General features: G+C 49.3%; 1 protein-coding gene across 1 annotated transcript in view; it reads right to left on the bottom strand.

Moving 5' to 3' along the window:
* ARHGAP32 (Rho GTPase activating protein 32) overlaps window positions 1-17,002 on the bottom strand; it is a 174,932-nt gene that overhangs the window by 93,084 nt on the left and 64,846 nt on the right. The window contains 1 exon segment of the mRNA XM_030964892.1: window positions 1,494-1,580. Coding sequence (XP_030820752.1) covers window positions 1,494-1,580 — 87 coding nt within the window.

Here is a 17,002-nt window from a genome sequence, read left to right as displayed (position 1 = left end):
GGAGCAGGGTCAGGCCTCACCTCCATCCTGCCCCATCCCAGCTCTCTGCTGCTCCTGGGCCTCCCGCCTGCACACGGGTGCTCTGCAGGGTTTGATACACAACTACACCTGGGGCCACCCTGTGAATCCCTGGAGGTGTCAGTCAGGTGGGGGAAGGATCAGAAGTGATGTGCTCTGGAGCTAGTGAAAAACTGCCCTGCTCTGCAGGCTCACCTGCAACAGCCAGGGAATAATCCAGGCTCATCCCTCACTGAGCACTGCAAATGCACCCCAAATGTGAGGGCTCCAAACCCACTGAAATTCCAATTTCCTACAGTCCCCTGCAAGTCCCTTTGCCAGACACTGCCCTGCTGTGGCTGGGACACACGTGTGCCCAGGCCCAGGGTCTGCTGTGCTGCCTGTCAGCCTGGGCTGCTGGGCTGGGCAGTGCTGCTTTTGGGCCAGACTGGCTCCAGGGGCTTACGACAGTCCCAAAAAATGCCAAAACACTGGCAAATCTGAGAGATGTCCACTTGGAGCCTCTCTTCCCTCTCCCAAGAGCACGTTCATAAACATGCACAGGAACAAGTGAAAGCTGCCCACGGAGAGGAATTATTATATTAATATATTATTATTATAATTCCTGCTGGAATTAACGCTGCTGGAGCTCAGCCTGGCCAGGCTCCACCTCCAGAACAGGGCAAGAGGCTCTGCTCCTTAGGATGTGGGATGCTCTGCTCCTTAGGATGCAGGATGCTCTGTTCCTCAGCTCTCACAACACCCCACTCTGAGCACAGAGCTGAGGTAGCAGAGCAGGGACCCTGCAAATTCCCCACCTGTCAGTGTGTACTCACTGGGAAGATGGATGCTCGGGGGGTGCTGAGGTGAATCATGGAAAGAGCTGCTGCCCTGAACCCAGGAAAACAACCAACACAGGCAGTAACTCCCACTGAACCTGCCAGCACCCTGCACCTCCCACAAAGGGTGACTCAGTGAGCATATTAAAATACACCCACCATTAGGCAGCATTTTACAAAGGCACACAGATCAGCAGATGAAGAATTCGTGGGACAGAGTAACAGATTCCTCTGCCCAAGGCATCCTGAGATGAGAACTCCACACCAGGTGTCTGGGAGCAGATCAAGACACTCCTGGCAGCACACTGAGATAACAAACCTCTGGCTGGGATTCTCCCTGGTGGGGTCACTGGTGTGTCCAGGTGTCCGTGCTCCCCCCAGAGTGACCTCAGCCTGGGCACACCCATTCCTGTCTCTGGGCTCATCCCTGGCCATCAGTCAGGATTATTTCCTTCACACTCTCCTTTTTCTCCTCTCAATCCTTCTCTCCTAAAACGTGCTGGTGGCAGCACCACAGGCAGCACCCCTGGGGGACCAAGCCAGGGAAGAGGTGGAAAACCCCAGACACACCACGGGGAAGTGTCACATCCCAACATTCTGGGGCTGTGTGGGAAACAGAATGAAAGCCAGGCTGGGGAGAGAAACCAGGGCGTTTACCTGACAGGAGATCTGCACCAGGTACACCAGCTCCTTGGACTCACAGCCATTCCTCGTCACTTCGTTCTGTTCCTCCGGGAGCGAGAGCTGCAGGGCAGGGAGGGAGAGGAGAGAGGAGCAGTTAGTGAGGGCACAAACCAGCCCAGAGCAGCACATGGAGCTCAGCACCCACAGCAGCTCCCAGCCATGCTGAGCGCAGGGAATCAGGGAATCAGGGAAGGGCTTGTCTGACTGGAGCTGCCCCAGGGGAGACACTCAGCACACACAGACCTGCAATGCCACCAGATTCTGGAACCTCACCTGACATGTTAAAAATAAAAACACGGTTCAAAAATAAAACAGCTACGGGGAGGCAAAAAGTTCGAGGCAGGAATTAAGCCCTCCAGCCTAGAAGTCTGCAAAATTAATTCTTCACTGAAAATATCTCTATAAATATTCATGGATAGTGAATATAGAACAGAGCTTCTCCATACCCCCTCCCCACATGTATTTAGTTTTTTATTTTATACATTCAGGCAGACATTAAATAATAAAACATATCTCCCAATTTCAGTGCTGTCAAGCAATTCACCCCAGCAGAGTTTTATGGCACCATTCATCACACCCAGAGTCATTAAGTGCATCATCGGGATGTGTTTGTGCGAGAGCAGTGAGAAGACATTCCTGCACATGGACTGAGCCTGGAGCATCCCACTCCTGGCCCTGTTAACCCACTAAAATGGCTAATGTTTAATGATCCTCTCTGAGAGCAGAAATTATAAATAATCCTTAGCAAGTTAAGACTGCTTGCAAAGCAAATAAATAAAGGAAATGTGTACATAAAACTTAAAAGGCTGTAAAAAAATCCTAATTAGCCAAGAGCAATAAAAAAATCCTGAAATAAATGAAAGCAGAAATGAAAACAAGGCTGAGGAGAAGAATCCCAAGTTGCTGTATTTAATGGATGTAAGCAAGTGAAAATCAGAAGTGGGTAGTGAGAGACATCTCATGAAAGAGGGACAAAGAAGGCAAAGTTCTCTCCATACAAATGACCATGACACCTGGAATTTATTTAACTTTGCTCTGCCAGAATCTCCCTTCTCTCTGTAGGGAAGTCCCACTGCACAGATTCAGCCCTCTCCCTCCACCAACCCAGCTCCTGGAATTCTGACTTCTTTCCTGATGGCTGTGCACAGTAAGTAACAACATTCTTGGTCCAGAGAAGGTCTGTAGATTTGTACAATTTATTACCAGCATAGGCTGCTGCCATTAATGTGATTAAACACAACAATTGCTTCTGTATTGCACCTTCCCCCCACCTTTATCATCATTCTTTGCTATCAAATGTCACATCTGAAGGACTACTGAGTTTTGAAACGACAGCCAAAGGAAACCCAAGGCATGCAGTAAAGGAAGGCTCACACACACTGTAGGTATTTGCCATGTTTGCCAGGTATGAGCAGCTCTGGGTCAAAGAGGCCACAAAGATGATCCAAAGGCTGGAGCAGCCCTTCTGTAAGGAAAGGCTGGGAGAGCTGGGGGTGCTCCCCTGGAGAGGAGAAGGCTCCAGGGAGAGCTCAGAGCCCCTGGCAGGGCCTGAAGGGGCTCCAGGAGAGCTGCAGAGGGACTGGGGACAAGGGATGGAGGGACAGGACACAGGGAATGGCTCCCACTGCCAGAGGGCAGGGATGGATGGGATACTGGGAATTAGGAATTGTTCCCTGGCAGGGTGGGCAGGCCCTGGCACAGGTGCCCAGAGCAGCTGGGGCTGCCCCTGGATCCCTGGCAGTGCCCAAGGCCAGGCTGGGCAGGGTTTGGAGCACCTGGGACAGGGGAAGGTGTCCCTGCCATGGCAGGGGTGGGATGAGATGGGCTTTAAGGGCTCTTCCAACCCAACCCAATTCTGAGATTCTATGAATCAAATGTGGGTTTCCTACTCCTGGAGAAAGGTTTTCATCCTCTAATCTCCCCTGTGCTCCCTGAGGGCACACACACCCCCCCAGCCCCAAGGGAATTTCAGGTGTCCCTTCACTGAGTGTATCAGTGGCAAAGCTCATCACCACAGGTGTGCCCCGAAAAAACAACAGCCAGGTAACAAAACCACCAAGAGGCAACTGCAGAGCTCCCTGAAAGGAACTCAGGGTCTGACTGTGCAGCAGAACGCGGGGAAGAGAAAGGCAGGGGGTGAATTCATCATCCTCTCCCTCACACACCAACACCAGGCCGGGCTCTGCACAGACCTCAGCAAGAGCAGAGATCAGCAGGATCTGTGAGCAGGGCACTGGGGCACAGCAATCTTCCTCAGGAGGAGCAGAGATCAGCTGGAGCTGTGAGCAGGGCACTGGGGCACAGCAATCTTCCTTCCTGAGCCACTCCTGCCTGGGGACCATCCTCAGGATCCCATTCAGGGGTTCACACCTCCCAGCCAGCCCCTCCTCAGTCGCTGTTCACACAATCTCACCGTGGGCAGAAGGGACATTCCAGCCCACTGCTGGCCATGGGCCATGCACCTGTCCCAGATTTCAGAGGGGAACTCTAAAAACCAGCTGAACACTGCTCCTCTCCCACGGGCAGCCTCGTGCTGACTGAGACCGAGACAGAAACTGTTTACACAGGAAAATCTGTGGGGTTTATCCTGCAGTCCAGCTGTCCTCACAGCAACATGCCCCCAAAGATGAATATTCTCTCATGTTCCCTGTCCCCACGTGGTTCAGTTTTGTATTTTGCTTTGTTAATAGACATGCACCAAAGCTCTCCCAAAAATCATGGATGTCCTGATGTTTAAAGGCCTTTCCTGCTGCTGCATTCCTTGTAAACAGAACATCCTGGAAAGCACAGTTGCCCCCAGGCTTGGTTTGAAATCCAAGCACAAAGCAGAGGCCTCTCCTGACCTTACTGGACTCTGAACACGACTCACGGGCAGAATCTGGTTGGCTCCAAAGTGGGACATTGATTTTTGTGTTCTTAAAGAACAGAGCAGCCAGCAGGGCCTGGTGGATATCCCTGTAACTGGCCAATGTGTTTTTCTGAGGTAAAAAATCTGTAAATAGCATTTATTGCAAGTGATCAGAGTTAAAAAGCATATACTTTATAATATATAATCTGCAGTGTTCCTTCTTCACATTGAAATTGGCTGTCAAACCTCCTGAGCCTGATGAACAATTATGAGGTATTAGATCCCATTAGGTTCATTTATTGTTGGAATATGTATGCTATGCTAGGATGAGTGGATATGACAAATTTCATAAATGGCCTTTAGAGTATCCTAAACTTTTCATTGTTAGCATTTCATGATACACAAAGAAAACCTCAAAACCAGTCACACCACACTTTGTGTGTACGGATAATGCAGAGTCTTGAAAACATTACAGAATCAGGGAATCCCAGAATGGTTTGGGTTGGAAGAGACCTTGAAGCTCATCTGGTTTCTTGGGCAGGGACTCCTTCCACAGTCCCAGGCTGCTCCAACCTGGCCTTGGACATTTCCAGGGACAGGGCAGCCACAGCTCCTCTGGGCAGCAAGGCCAAGGCATGGCTCAAACTTGTCTTCACATGGCTGGGGACAAGTCTGGGAGCCTCCACCCTGCACACACTCACTGAGAACTGATGATGAATTCAACACAGGTAATTTTTCCTCTACCAGCAAACTCGTACCACAAGTTTTGAGCTCTTTTTGCCCAAAAGAGCAGTGCTTGCTGGCCAAGACTTTGTTGATCACATCTACATGGAGCTTTAACTTAAAAATGCTTCTAGTTCATGTCTGAGGCTCATCTCAGGCAAGCTGGGTGACAAGGGGACTAATTACAGGGGTCTCCTGCAGAGCAAAATTTATTGGTCATTCCTCTTGTAGGGAAGAACAGTGGCAAAGCAGGAGGCTGGGTTATGATACAGCACATTCAGAATTAAAAATAATTAAAAGATAACTCTTGAGACCTGTGCAATCATTTTTTTACTTCTCACCACTGCAGAGTTTTGTGTGCTCCTCTTACAAATAGCCAAAGCTGTGAAAAATCATCTCAGGAAAAGCACTACATAAATCTGTTGAGAGGACAGGGATTGTTGGCTACTAACAATGAGCCAAATCCTGACCAGGTAAGACCTGGTGCCCCAGATGTCAAAGGAAGCTCATTCAGCAGCTTTAACTTTCATCTCCTTGTTTCCTGAGTGTTTCCATCATCCAGCTCTCCTGGTCAAAGGGTGATTTGTGAGAAGCCTGAGAAGCGTGGATTTGATTTGCCTGTGGAACTTACTTCAACTTCTGCTTCATGAAGCCATGAATGCACTGACCTCACTCATGCACATCACAGCGAGTAACAGTGGGCTGTGGCAGATAGCTCACAATAAAATAAAAATATGTAAGAAAGAGAAAATAAAACATAAAAGAAAATAAAAAAGCCCAAACAAATCCCCCTTCCCCCAACAGAATCAGCGTTAAGGTTATAATTTAATGGGGGAGGCATTCAGTAATTAGGTGACAATTAATTAATGAGAACTGTAAGCTAGGAAAATAATCTTGTTTCCAAATAGAAGGAGCAGATCATCCTTCCCAAACTCCAAACCTGTCTGTGCAGGTAATGGTGTAAACTTTTATACTTTAATTAAACTAATCCAGCTGAGACCCCCTCTCGTGTCAGAGGAGTGGAGTCAGTGTGGAGCTACACTGACCTGGGACACAGCCAGCGAATAACGCTGCAGAGAGCAGCAAAACCCTGTAAAATAACTCCTACAATTCCTGGAGCTGATTTCAGTCCCCCACACAGCACCTCCCAGGCTTCATCTAAATTCCTTGGACAAAGATGTCCTGGTTGGGAGCCAGCAGGAAGCCAAAACCTCAAAGGTGATGCTGTGTGTGCACACCAGGGCCTGGCTCCTGCAAGAGGCTTTAGGGACACTGTTAGTGCAGAGCTGGGACAGGATCAAGCCACAGGAAGCAAACAGGAGCTTCTTCAGGAAAATATTGGGACAATCACAAATATCCAAATGTCACCAATCTGAGCTGACAGAGGAGTTTCTGGTATCTCTCACAGAGGGTGACAGAAACCTGCCTGTCCTTGGCCCTGCCCTGAGGTTTCTCATACATTTCACGGCCAGTCAAAGGAATTATGGAGAATCACAGAATTGCTGAGGTTGAAAAAGCCTATGAGATCATGGAGTCCAACCATTCCTCAGCACTGCCACGACCCGTGTCCACAAGTGTCACATCCACATGGATTTGAAATCTCCCTGGGGATGTGGACTCCACCACTGGCCCTGGGCAGCTGTGTCAGGGCTGGACAGCCCTTTCCAGGAAGAAATTTTCCCTGATATCCAATCTAAACCTACCCTAGAGCAACTTGAGGCCGTTCCCTCTCCTCCTGCCCCTGTTCCCTGGAGCACAGCCCAACCCCCCCAGCTGTCCCCTCCTGGCAGGGAGTTCTGCAGAGCCACAAGGGTCCCCCTGAGCCTCCTCTGCTCCAGGCTGAGCCCCTTCCCAGCTCCCTGGACAACAAAACACAGCTGCTCCCTACAGCTCTTTCTCTATGCTTCAAAATATTAATTACTTAATATTAATTACAACAGTATTATTCACCTAATAGATATAATTATATTGTGGTATGTATCTAAATATATGCATATAAATACGAGTGCTTTACTTGTATAATAAATATTATTATATTCATATAATAAACTACACCCATAATATAAAATACAATAAATGTATAACTGTATTTATACACTGAATATAACTTAGTTATTATAAGATAAAGTACAAGCAAGCTGAGCCTCACTAGCAGACCCTCTCCCCTGTGATCCAACACAACCAAGTGGCCCAGTGATCCAGGCGGGATGAGGAGCTCACAGCTGCAGGAGTCTCCAGGAGACAAGGGATGGAAGAACGCTGACCAAGGCTTTAGCCAGGAGTTGTAAGGCAGTGGGAAGGCTGCTGCTCTTTCTGACAGAGGTTGTGCCATTGTTCCAAGGACAGCTGGTGATCCTGTCACGTTTTCCCAGGACAGAATTTCAGGTTAAATCCCTGGGGAAGGCAGCCAGACACAGGCAATGGGAATTGCTGCTGCTCACACTCAGCCATGGCAAAAGCCCATTAATCCTCCAAAGCACTGTTACATCTGATAACTTTTTCCTGACAGTATTAGGAATTATTTTTCCCCTTCCTAAACCACCACACTTTCATGTCTGTTAATTTCTGATGTTGGTGCAATTTAGCAAATCAAGCGAGGGCAAAGCCCCAGGACCAGCGGCACCTTCATGGAATGTGTGCAGTGGGTGCAAGTCTGTCTAGTGGCCAGGGGCAAGAGCAGGAGGCTCATTTCCCTGTGAAACATGGCCATGTTTGATTAAAAAACAATAATTCTAAGACTCAAATATCCTTGGGACAAATCCTGAAGAAATTAAAAGCTGATTAAACTCTGAGATACTGCCTCACTATTAGGAAAAGCTCTGACCACATCTCTCAGCTCCAGTCACCAACAGCCAGTCCCTGCACCACTTCCTAAATGATCCTGCTGGTCCAAGCCCCACTTCACTCTCATTACCCAGGCCATTACTCACAGCAGCTTGTCTGGTAATGGGACATCTTCCAGACCTGCCTTTTGATACATGTGAAGATTTGATTTTATTCTATCTGAAATTTTAGGTTGGCAAATCTTCTCAAACAGGGAAACGTTTTCTACCTAATTACTCTGACAGCATAAATGTATTTATATGGCCTATTTTGCCTCACTCCAGCTTTATCTTGCTAAATGTACTAATTATCCTCCCACACACTTCCCATCTTCTCCTGCTTTCCTGTCTCATCCTCAACTGTGGCTTCAGAGCAGAAAAAGAACATTCTTCACAAAGTGGTTTCTTTACCCAAGCATAAATATCCTAAAGTAATGATCAAAGTAAAGACAGGAAAGCCCTGTTTAAAGAGTATTTTTCTATCTGACTCTCCTTTTTTCCTCTGCTATTCTAAATCACCCCTTTGACAACTCCAACGTAGTGCTCAAAAAGCAGCAGAAAAATACATAGAAAATCAAATAGGGATTGATGAGAGAAAAAAGAAAAATGCTCCTCCTGTAATGCCACACAGTCACTACTCCAGGCTCCCCAGGGTGTGAGTAAATCCCTCACACCTCATCTGAAGCATGTGGAGTGTTGGACATTATCCCTGGACAGTCCATGGAGCACCAGGGGCCAGCCTGGCCACCTCAGCCACCATCAGCACCGTGGTGAGCAGAGATCCAGGCACAGCTCTCCTAGGACAGCTGGGTTTTGATCTTTAAGGACCCTTCCAACCCAAGAATTCTGTGTTTCTCTGGTTCCCCTGCCTGTTTTGTACAGAGTGTGAGATACCATTGTGTGGAAGGGTTTGGATGCTAGAATTCAACTACAAGGCACCTCTGGAGTAAAGAGGCCAAACATCTCCATAAAGAGATCTCTGTGGTGCCCAGTGACACACGAGGGAACAGCTGGAGCTGTGCCAGGGGAGGATTAAGTTGGATTTAGGGCAAGGTTCTTCCCCCAGAGGGTGCTGGCACTGCCCAGGCTGCCCAGGGAATGGGCACAGCCCCGAGGCTGCCAGAGCTCCAGGAGGGTTTGGACAGCCAGGGATGGACAGGGTGGGGTTGTTGGGGGTCTGGGCAGGGACAGGAGCTGCACTGGATGATCCTGGTGGGTCCCTCCAGCTCAGGAGATTCTGTGATCTGTCATACCCTGTTTTCTCCCCATGGATTGAGCACAGTACAACAGAAAACATCCCTGGAATGTGTGAGGATAGGAGGGATAGATGTGAAATTGACTGATGGAATCCCAGGGAATAGTTTGGCTTGGAAGGGATCCTAAAGCCCATCCCATTCCACTTCCCTTCCACTGTCCCAGGTGCTCCCAGCCCTGCCCAGCCTGGCCTTGGGCACTGCCAGGGATCCAGGGGCAGCCCCAGCTGCTCTGGGCACCTGTGCCAGGGCCTGCCCACCCTGCCAGGGAACAATTCCTAATTCCCAATATCCCATCCATCCCTGCCCTCTGGCACTGGGAGCCATTCCCTGTGTCCTGTCCCTCCATCCCTTGCCCCCAGTCCCTCTCCAGCTCTCCTGGAGCCCCTTCAGGCCCTGCCAGGGGCTCTGAGCTCTCCCTGGAGCCTTCTCCTCTCCAGGTGAGCACCCCCAGCTCTGCCAGCCTGGCTCCAGAGCAGAGGGGCTCCAGCCCTGTGGCCTCCTTTGGACTGGCTCCTGCAGCTCCAGCTCCTTCTTTCATGGGAAACTCCAGAGCTGGACACAGTAAATCCCTTTCCCAGCACACACAATTCCCATCCAATCAAAGGTGTACTCAGAGGTTGGGTTTTATACAAGAACTCACACTGAGTCAATTTAAGAGCTTGTGGGATGTGTGTTTTGCCTGTAGTTACTTCCAGAACTATTTTAAGCTTGCAAATCACACAAGACAATTTCTTCCTATGGCAGGATGATTATTCAGCAGGCAGCATCCCTTCGTCTGAGCTTCACCTTCAAGACTAATAAATCCTAGCATGGTTTATAAATATGAACAGCTAGAGAAAAGGGCAGGTCCCAGCCCCAGCAGGACCTTCGGGGTGCTTTACAAGTACTGGATGCAGCAATGGCTCCATTTGTGCCTTACAAGCACAAGAACACATCTCCTTTGGGCTATTTGGTTATTGTGGTTTTCATATAAGCATCCAGTGAGGTCATGCACATGTGCTACACATCTTGGTGCTTCTGAGAGAGCTGAGAACAGCTGGGACACTCCTTGAAGTCCTTCAAAATCAAAACTCCTGCAGAGAACAACTTTAAAACCACGGAACCCCAGAATGCTGTGGGTTGGAAGGGACTGTAAAGCCCATCTCAATCCACCCCCTGCCATGGGCAGGGACACCTTCCACTGTCCCAGCTTGCTCAGAGCTCTACCCAGCCTGACCCTGGACACTTCCAGGGATGTGGCATCCACAGATGGAATGTATGGACACTGAGAAGAGCCTGTTGGGCTCCCATAGAAAAATAGAGCTCCTGGTGTGGGACATACTGCAGCAACTTTTTAAATACACATTCCCTGAGCTCTTCCCAGAGGTATGGGAAATGGCATCATTTCGAGGTGGCAGCAAAAACTCCACTGCAACCACAGCATCTGAGATCTGACCTGCTGAGTCAGATTTCCAGGGACTGGGGCAGGACAGGTCCACTCTGGTCCATCAACCACCGGGTAAAAGATAAGGCATGTTAAGGGATATTAATCAGCTAAGAGAGAAATCTAGAATAAATATGAAACCAGGCAAAACACTTGCCCAGTGCCACACTTCTCTTGCACGCAGCAAGAGGAAAGGAAAGGCAATTCCTTGTGAATGCTACCCTTTCCAATCTCACATGCTGTTCTGGACAGGAGGGTCCTCCCCTACCCATGCTGCTGCTGTAGAGCTGCTCTGAGACACAACTCACAGGGGATCCAGCTGGTGCCTCTCTGGAGATGAAATCAAGAGTAACTTTGACCTAGGTGCAGTCAGAAATGCACAACTTGGAAAGATCCCCCTTTCAATCCCTGATGCCAGGTGGAGCTGCCAACACAGGCCACTGTTGTATAACTGCTGGAGTCTGTTTAACTCCTAAGCCAAGTCTATTTGATACCTAAGCTTGTTGAGACACAAAATCTCAGAGTTCTATCAGAGACACTTCCCTCAGATTTTCCCGTATTAAGATGCAAATGTTTTCTCAAGTGGTCTCACCCTTTTATCTCCTCTAAATGTGTAAGAAGGTCAATCTTCATAAGCGATAAAATATTTATAAAAACTTCTTAGATGCAGCCACTGGAGACCCCATTAGGCAAAAACAACTTCTGAGTGTCTGCAAACAGAATGTTTTCATGGAATTAAAATATCTGAGGTTATTAAAAACAAAGCAGGGACACCCCTGCGTGCGGCTGCAGGCAGAGCAGGGCCTCGGGCACCGGGGATTGGCACAGAGCACAGAACACCCTGGCTTGCTCCATGGGCTCCACTGCCACCTGTGGGGTTTCTGGTTGGAATTTCCTGGGTTTGGCTTTTGTCTCTAAAGCTCTCTGTGTTGAGAAACTTCCACACTCCTTGGATTCCAGGCTACGGGAATCACGGCCTTCAGATAAACAGCGCTGAACTTTACAGACTGAGGCCACTGGGCTCAGAACTGCTTCTCACCCTAGCTGGGTGAAGCCTGATTTTTTTTTTTTTATGACAGAATTCATGTCACTTGGAATGACATTTGAGAAGACATGGGAGAAACACAGTGGTACTGCCAGATTTGCTTCATGGATTTCTTTCCTGCAGGTTTTTTTGCTTCCATAACAACCTCACATTCTTCTCCCTTCAGGGCACGCAACTTCCAAAAACTTCCTCTGGGGTTTCAGGAGACAACATGGAACACAAAACCAGCAGCCACAGGCACAGGAAGCTGTTCTCCCATCAGGCTTACAAGGGGTAGGAAGTTACAAACAGGAGGAGCTTGGAAAGTCCCTGTGCTCAGTAACTGTGCCACAGCTGGGGAGTCAGAGCCCCAGCCTGGCTGGGAGTGCGGGCTGGTTTAGTCAATCCCATCCCTCCTGCAAGCTTGTCCCAAGGGGGTGATCAGGCCATTCCCGACACCACAGGGCACAGGAGTGACCTCCCTGTGCTCCCCTGCACGGACATGTGCTCCAGGGACAGAGAACTAGAAAATAAACAAGCAGAATCTGTAACTGACTCCCATCTATGACTTCTGACCACCAAGAGACACCCATGGGATCAAACACAAAGCACAGAGCTCTGCCAGCACACCTCTGGTGGAACCCAAAGCACAGCTTCTCCAAGGAGAGATGGCAGGGTCAGCCCAGCCCAGATGCATCTGGCTCAGCACACACAGAGCCTCGATTACGGCAAGCTGTTGATGGAATTGTTATGTTGTTGTTTGGGGAAACCAGCCCATTCCAGGAGCATGTGTGATGTCCTGCTCTGTCCCAGAGCTCCATACCCTGGCCAAACCCACCTCGAGCTCTGCATCCCCTGGGGCTTTTTTTTTCCCAAGGAAAGGAAATAACTGTGGTGCAGCCACAAGGAAATGAAAATAATCTTGGGGTGCACAACTTATCCCTTCTAAATTCAATTTCCATAAGAAAATACAGCATAAATGAAACATTTCCTCAATAAAAGCAATTGCAAGGCTGGATTAAATGGCTGTGGGCACAGGTTCCTGTTAACACTGCACTGCTGGCAAAATCTAATGACAAACAACAGCAATTCCTGGCACTGACACCTCCAGGTACCATAAACCAGACCCCGAGCAGAGAGGTCTGATGTAAAAAGAGTTTGAAGACATATTTGAGTGACTTTACAAAAAGCAACTTATGGAGCATTTCAGGACCAGGCAGAGGATTTTGAACTTCTTGTTCTGTTACAAACTTCTGAGACTTGGCTCTCATTGAGCTGCACAGTACTTGGAAGGAAGTACCTGGAGGTAACCTCCAGAGCACACCCAGCTGTTCCCCATGAAATCCTAACAGGGAAGGGAAGGGAAGGGAAGGGAAGGGAAGGGAAGGGAAGGGAAGGGAAGGGAAGGGAAGGGAAGGGAAGGGAAGGGAAGGGAAGGGAAGGGAAGGGAAGGGAAGGGAAGGGAAGGGAAGGGAAGGGAAGTCTGGTTATTCACAGATGTGTGCTGTAAGAAATAAGCGTAAGGAAAAAGCCACAAGCCAACAGATCCCAAGTAATTAATTTAAATCTCAGAGTGGCTGAATGTTGTGTGTGAAAAGCAGTGCCATGCACACTGTGCAGGAATTTGAAAGCTTCCAGTCCAAATAATCCTGGTTACTCTGCTCAGTCTGCTCAGTCAAACACACACAGAGAAATAAAACACAAACCCCCTCAGTTTCTTTAAGTCATGGCAAACATTAAGCTCAGAGCTCTGAGTGACACGGGGGGGCTGTATCAGTAGCACCACCAGCCGAATGAAAGGTGTCAGCCTGACCAATCTATGGAGGGGTTAAAGTCTGAGAAGATTCCCTCTTCACATATGCAAATCTGGATGCTAGGGATGAAAGGCTCAGTGGCCCTTAGGAAAAGCAAGGAGCAAAGACAGGCAGGAAATAGGAAGTGGTTTAAGTCCAACTCTCCTACAAAAAAGCCAAGGAGCTGAGCCAGCACAAAGGGAGCTTTGGGACACATCCTGACAGCTACAGAGCCCTACCCTGGCAGGGCAAGGAGCAGGGCAATTCTCACAAGGGTTTAGCAGAGTGCTGGAGATGCGGAGCACCCCCTTGTGCTCTGACTGAGAGCCTGGAGTTGCACCGAGCTCCCAGGGCACAGACTCCAGAGGTGGCACACGGAGAGAGTCATTCCTAGAAAGTCCGGATGCTGATTTTGTCTGGTTAATAATTTACTGGCTATGACTGAAGAAATACATGTAACCTCCTAAAACTTCTCTGTCAACTGCAGATTGCTCTGTGGCTCCTGTCAGCTCAACATCCAAGTGAGCATTACCTGTCCCTGCACCTGATGAAAGATTTATCCAAGTCTGCTTCACATACCCACAGATCTGCCTCAGAACCTCGGAATAATGATCTACAAAATTATCCAGGTAAAAGTTTAGAGTCAATATACACTCACTTTGACAACAGATACTCCTTTATATTCAAAAGATTCTTTTTAAAGGTGCATGAAAGAACAAGTAAGAGGAAACAAATGCTAAAATCTCCCTTGCTACCACTACCCTCATAATAAAGGGTACGTCCTAGGAAATATTAGTAATAGTTTGGAACACATTCAGCACCAGAAAATGTGCTGGCCTCTCATTTCTCTGCTTAGTAGGAGATGCACTAGAGGTTTAAAAACATTTCTCTCAAAAGCCATTACCTTCTCCTGAGGCAGGAAAGCTCAGCTGGGATGTTCCCCACCCCACTCCCAGCTAATTCCCTATACCTCATTATATGGCTTTCAGACTGACTTCCTCACTGCAAAAAGATCTTCCCAAAGGCCACAGGTTAATCTCTGGGAGGAGAACCACAGTTTGTATTATCCTGAGCTTTAAAACCTGTGATGGAAGAGAGTCTGCACAAAAATACAACCACCTCCCCCCCTTCTGAACTACCTCTGAAGATTCTGCAAAGAGCCCTTGTTAAACTGGAATCTGAATCGCTCTTTATTGCCACAGCAGCACTTGGTGCCACGCTGCAGGCGCCCCTCCAGCTGCTTTTATTTTATCCTGATGACTGTAGCAAACAAAAAGGATCTCAGAGCAAGCCCAGAGGTTCTCTGAGCCTGTGCACTACTCACCCCTACTACAACGCTCCGTTCTTCCCATGGATGGGCTCCCTAGCCAAGGTCTACCAGCTCCAGGTCTCTCCGTAGCCTCCCAGCAGCCGATTGAGAAACGCTCGCCAGGATCCAGCGCAGCAGCTCTGGCGTGCGGCGCCGCGGGCCGGGGGATGGCGGGCCCTGCCCGCGGGGCCGCTGCCGCCCCGGAGCCGCCGCGGCCGAGCGCTCCTAGGGCCGGCCCCGGGGCTCTGCCCCCGCCACGCTGCCCATCTCATGCTCGGCTGGCACCGCAGAGAAACACGGGCTGCTCCTGCCGCTGCTGCTCGCTCTCACACTGGGAAGGTCCCGCGGGACGAGCCGTGCAGTTTAGCGGGAGCCAAGAGAAACAAACAGGGAGGCAGAGAATGCGTGCGGGGATCGGGCTCACAGAGGCACACGAGCGGCTGCACGGCCGAGAGAGAGCAGCGACAGCAGTGCCAGCACATGTCCCGGAGCCAGCACAGCCCGGACCGCGCCGAGCCGAGCCGGGCAGAGCCGAGCCGGGCCGAGCCGAGCCGGGCCGGGCAGAGCCGGGCCGGGCAGAGCCGGGCAGAGCCGAGCCGGGCAGAGCCGAGCCGGGCCGGGCCGAGCAGAGCCGATGCCTCCCGGCGCCGCTTTCCCGCTGCCGGCAGCCGGCTCGGGGCCGGGCTGGAGCCCGCGGAGCTGCCCCGCAGGCCGGGGCTGCCGGCCGGGACCGTGCGGATGTGCGCCCGGAGCCGGGCACCGCGGGGCTCTGCTCGCTGCACAGGCCCCACACAACACAAGCATTTGGTGAGGAAAGTTTGCTGTCAGAGCCTTCCCTGGCCAGTGAACAGCCTGAACACGTCTGCGTGTCCGAGAGGGCCGGGTGTGAGAGTAAATGAGACTCATCTGCAACATCCAATATTGCAGGTCATTATTCACTGGCTGGATTTTAGCATTCAGCACCTGAGACCCGATCAACACTGACAGGGACATCACCCTCTTCCCCACAGACCCAAAAACTTGGGTTCAGTGTAGGTTTCAGTTTTTAAATTTGAGTGGTAATTTAACGGAGTCATTATTCTTATGAACACCACACCACTACTGCAAGTCCACGCCACTTCCTCCAGCCCAGAATATCCAAGTTTAGTCCCTTCTCCGTAGAAAGGCATTTTGGGAATCACTAGCCATGGCAGTGCTTCCATCCCAACCAGCCCACCCCTGCCTGGTGATGATTTCACCACCAAAGAGACAGAATGCCACTAGCTCCCTCTTCTCTATGGTAATATGGTAATATTTACGGTAATAAATATTACCATAATTATGGTAATATGGAAATATTAAGATCCAACACCTTCCCAGCACAACCTCGTGCTTTTATTACATTTGGTCACAGAGGTCCCTTGTCAAATTCACGTGCAATTTTTGCAGTCCAAGTCAGTTCTCAGAAACTGCAGGTCTCTGTCAGAGCCTTCATCTTCCTCAAGCCACAATGAGCTTTTACCCTGAATAGGCCAGAAGTCAGTCCTGTGTTTTACTTATTATTATTTTACTGCAAATGATGCTCTGTTTGAAAGCTACTGAGCTTCGGACCGCCAGTGTCAGAGATGGGCTGGGCAGCCCAAAAATGGCAGGGAATGATCACCTCAGCACCCAGCAGGGTTAGCAGAGTGGTGCAGGTCAGTAACATCACACAGCAGGAACTCCCCATAAGTTCACATTTTTAATCTGCAGAGAACAGATTTTCCAAGACTTTTCCCCTCTTTTCAGATTTATTTCTCTAACAACACAGGGAAGAGACAGAGAGTTCTGCCCATTCCAGCCCTGATACCTCTCTCCTGTCCATGGGCAATTCTCCCAATTCTCCCCATTTGTTGCCTACACTGACAACAAATTTCAGTCTATTTTACGTGTCCCTTATCCATACCCTACATGACAGTGTAACACAAATACCTTTGAGGCCTAAAAAGCATCTTCATGTGGCTGTGGAGACACTTAATCAGCTTTTCCTCCTCACAAATAACAAGTGTAGCACAGCATGTAAGGAACATACACTTTTAGTGCAGGAACATAGATCTTTAGGGTAGTAAAATGGATTTTTATGATAGGAACATAAACTTTTCCAGCCTTCTTCATCAGCTGATAGTGATTTCCCCCTCTTCAAAGTTTCTCTTTGTTCTTTCAGCTCTGAAAATACCCTTGAGAATTTTTAATGCTCAATGCAAGCTGTTTAAAGAACTGAAAATTAGCATTGTTAGAAAGAAACTCTATTCCTTTCCTACCCAAC

This window comes from Camarhynchus parvulus, chromosome 24 (assembly GCF_901933205.1).
Source record: "Camarhynchus parvulus chromosome 24, STF_HiC, whole genome shotgun sequence".
Classification (NCBI taxonomy): domain Eukaryota; kingdom Metazoa; phylum Chordata; class Aves; order Passeriformes; family Thraupidae; genus Camarhynchus; species Camarhynchus parvulus.
This window is presented reverse-complemented; position numbering and strand designations above follow the sequence as displayed.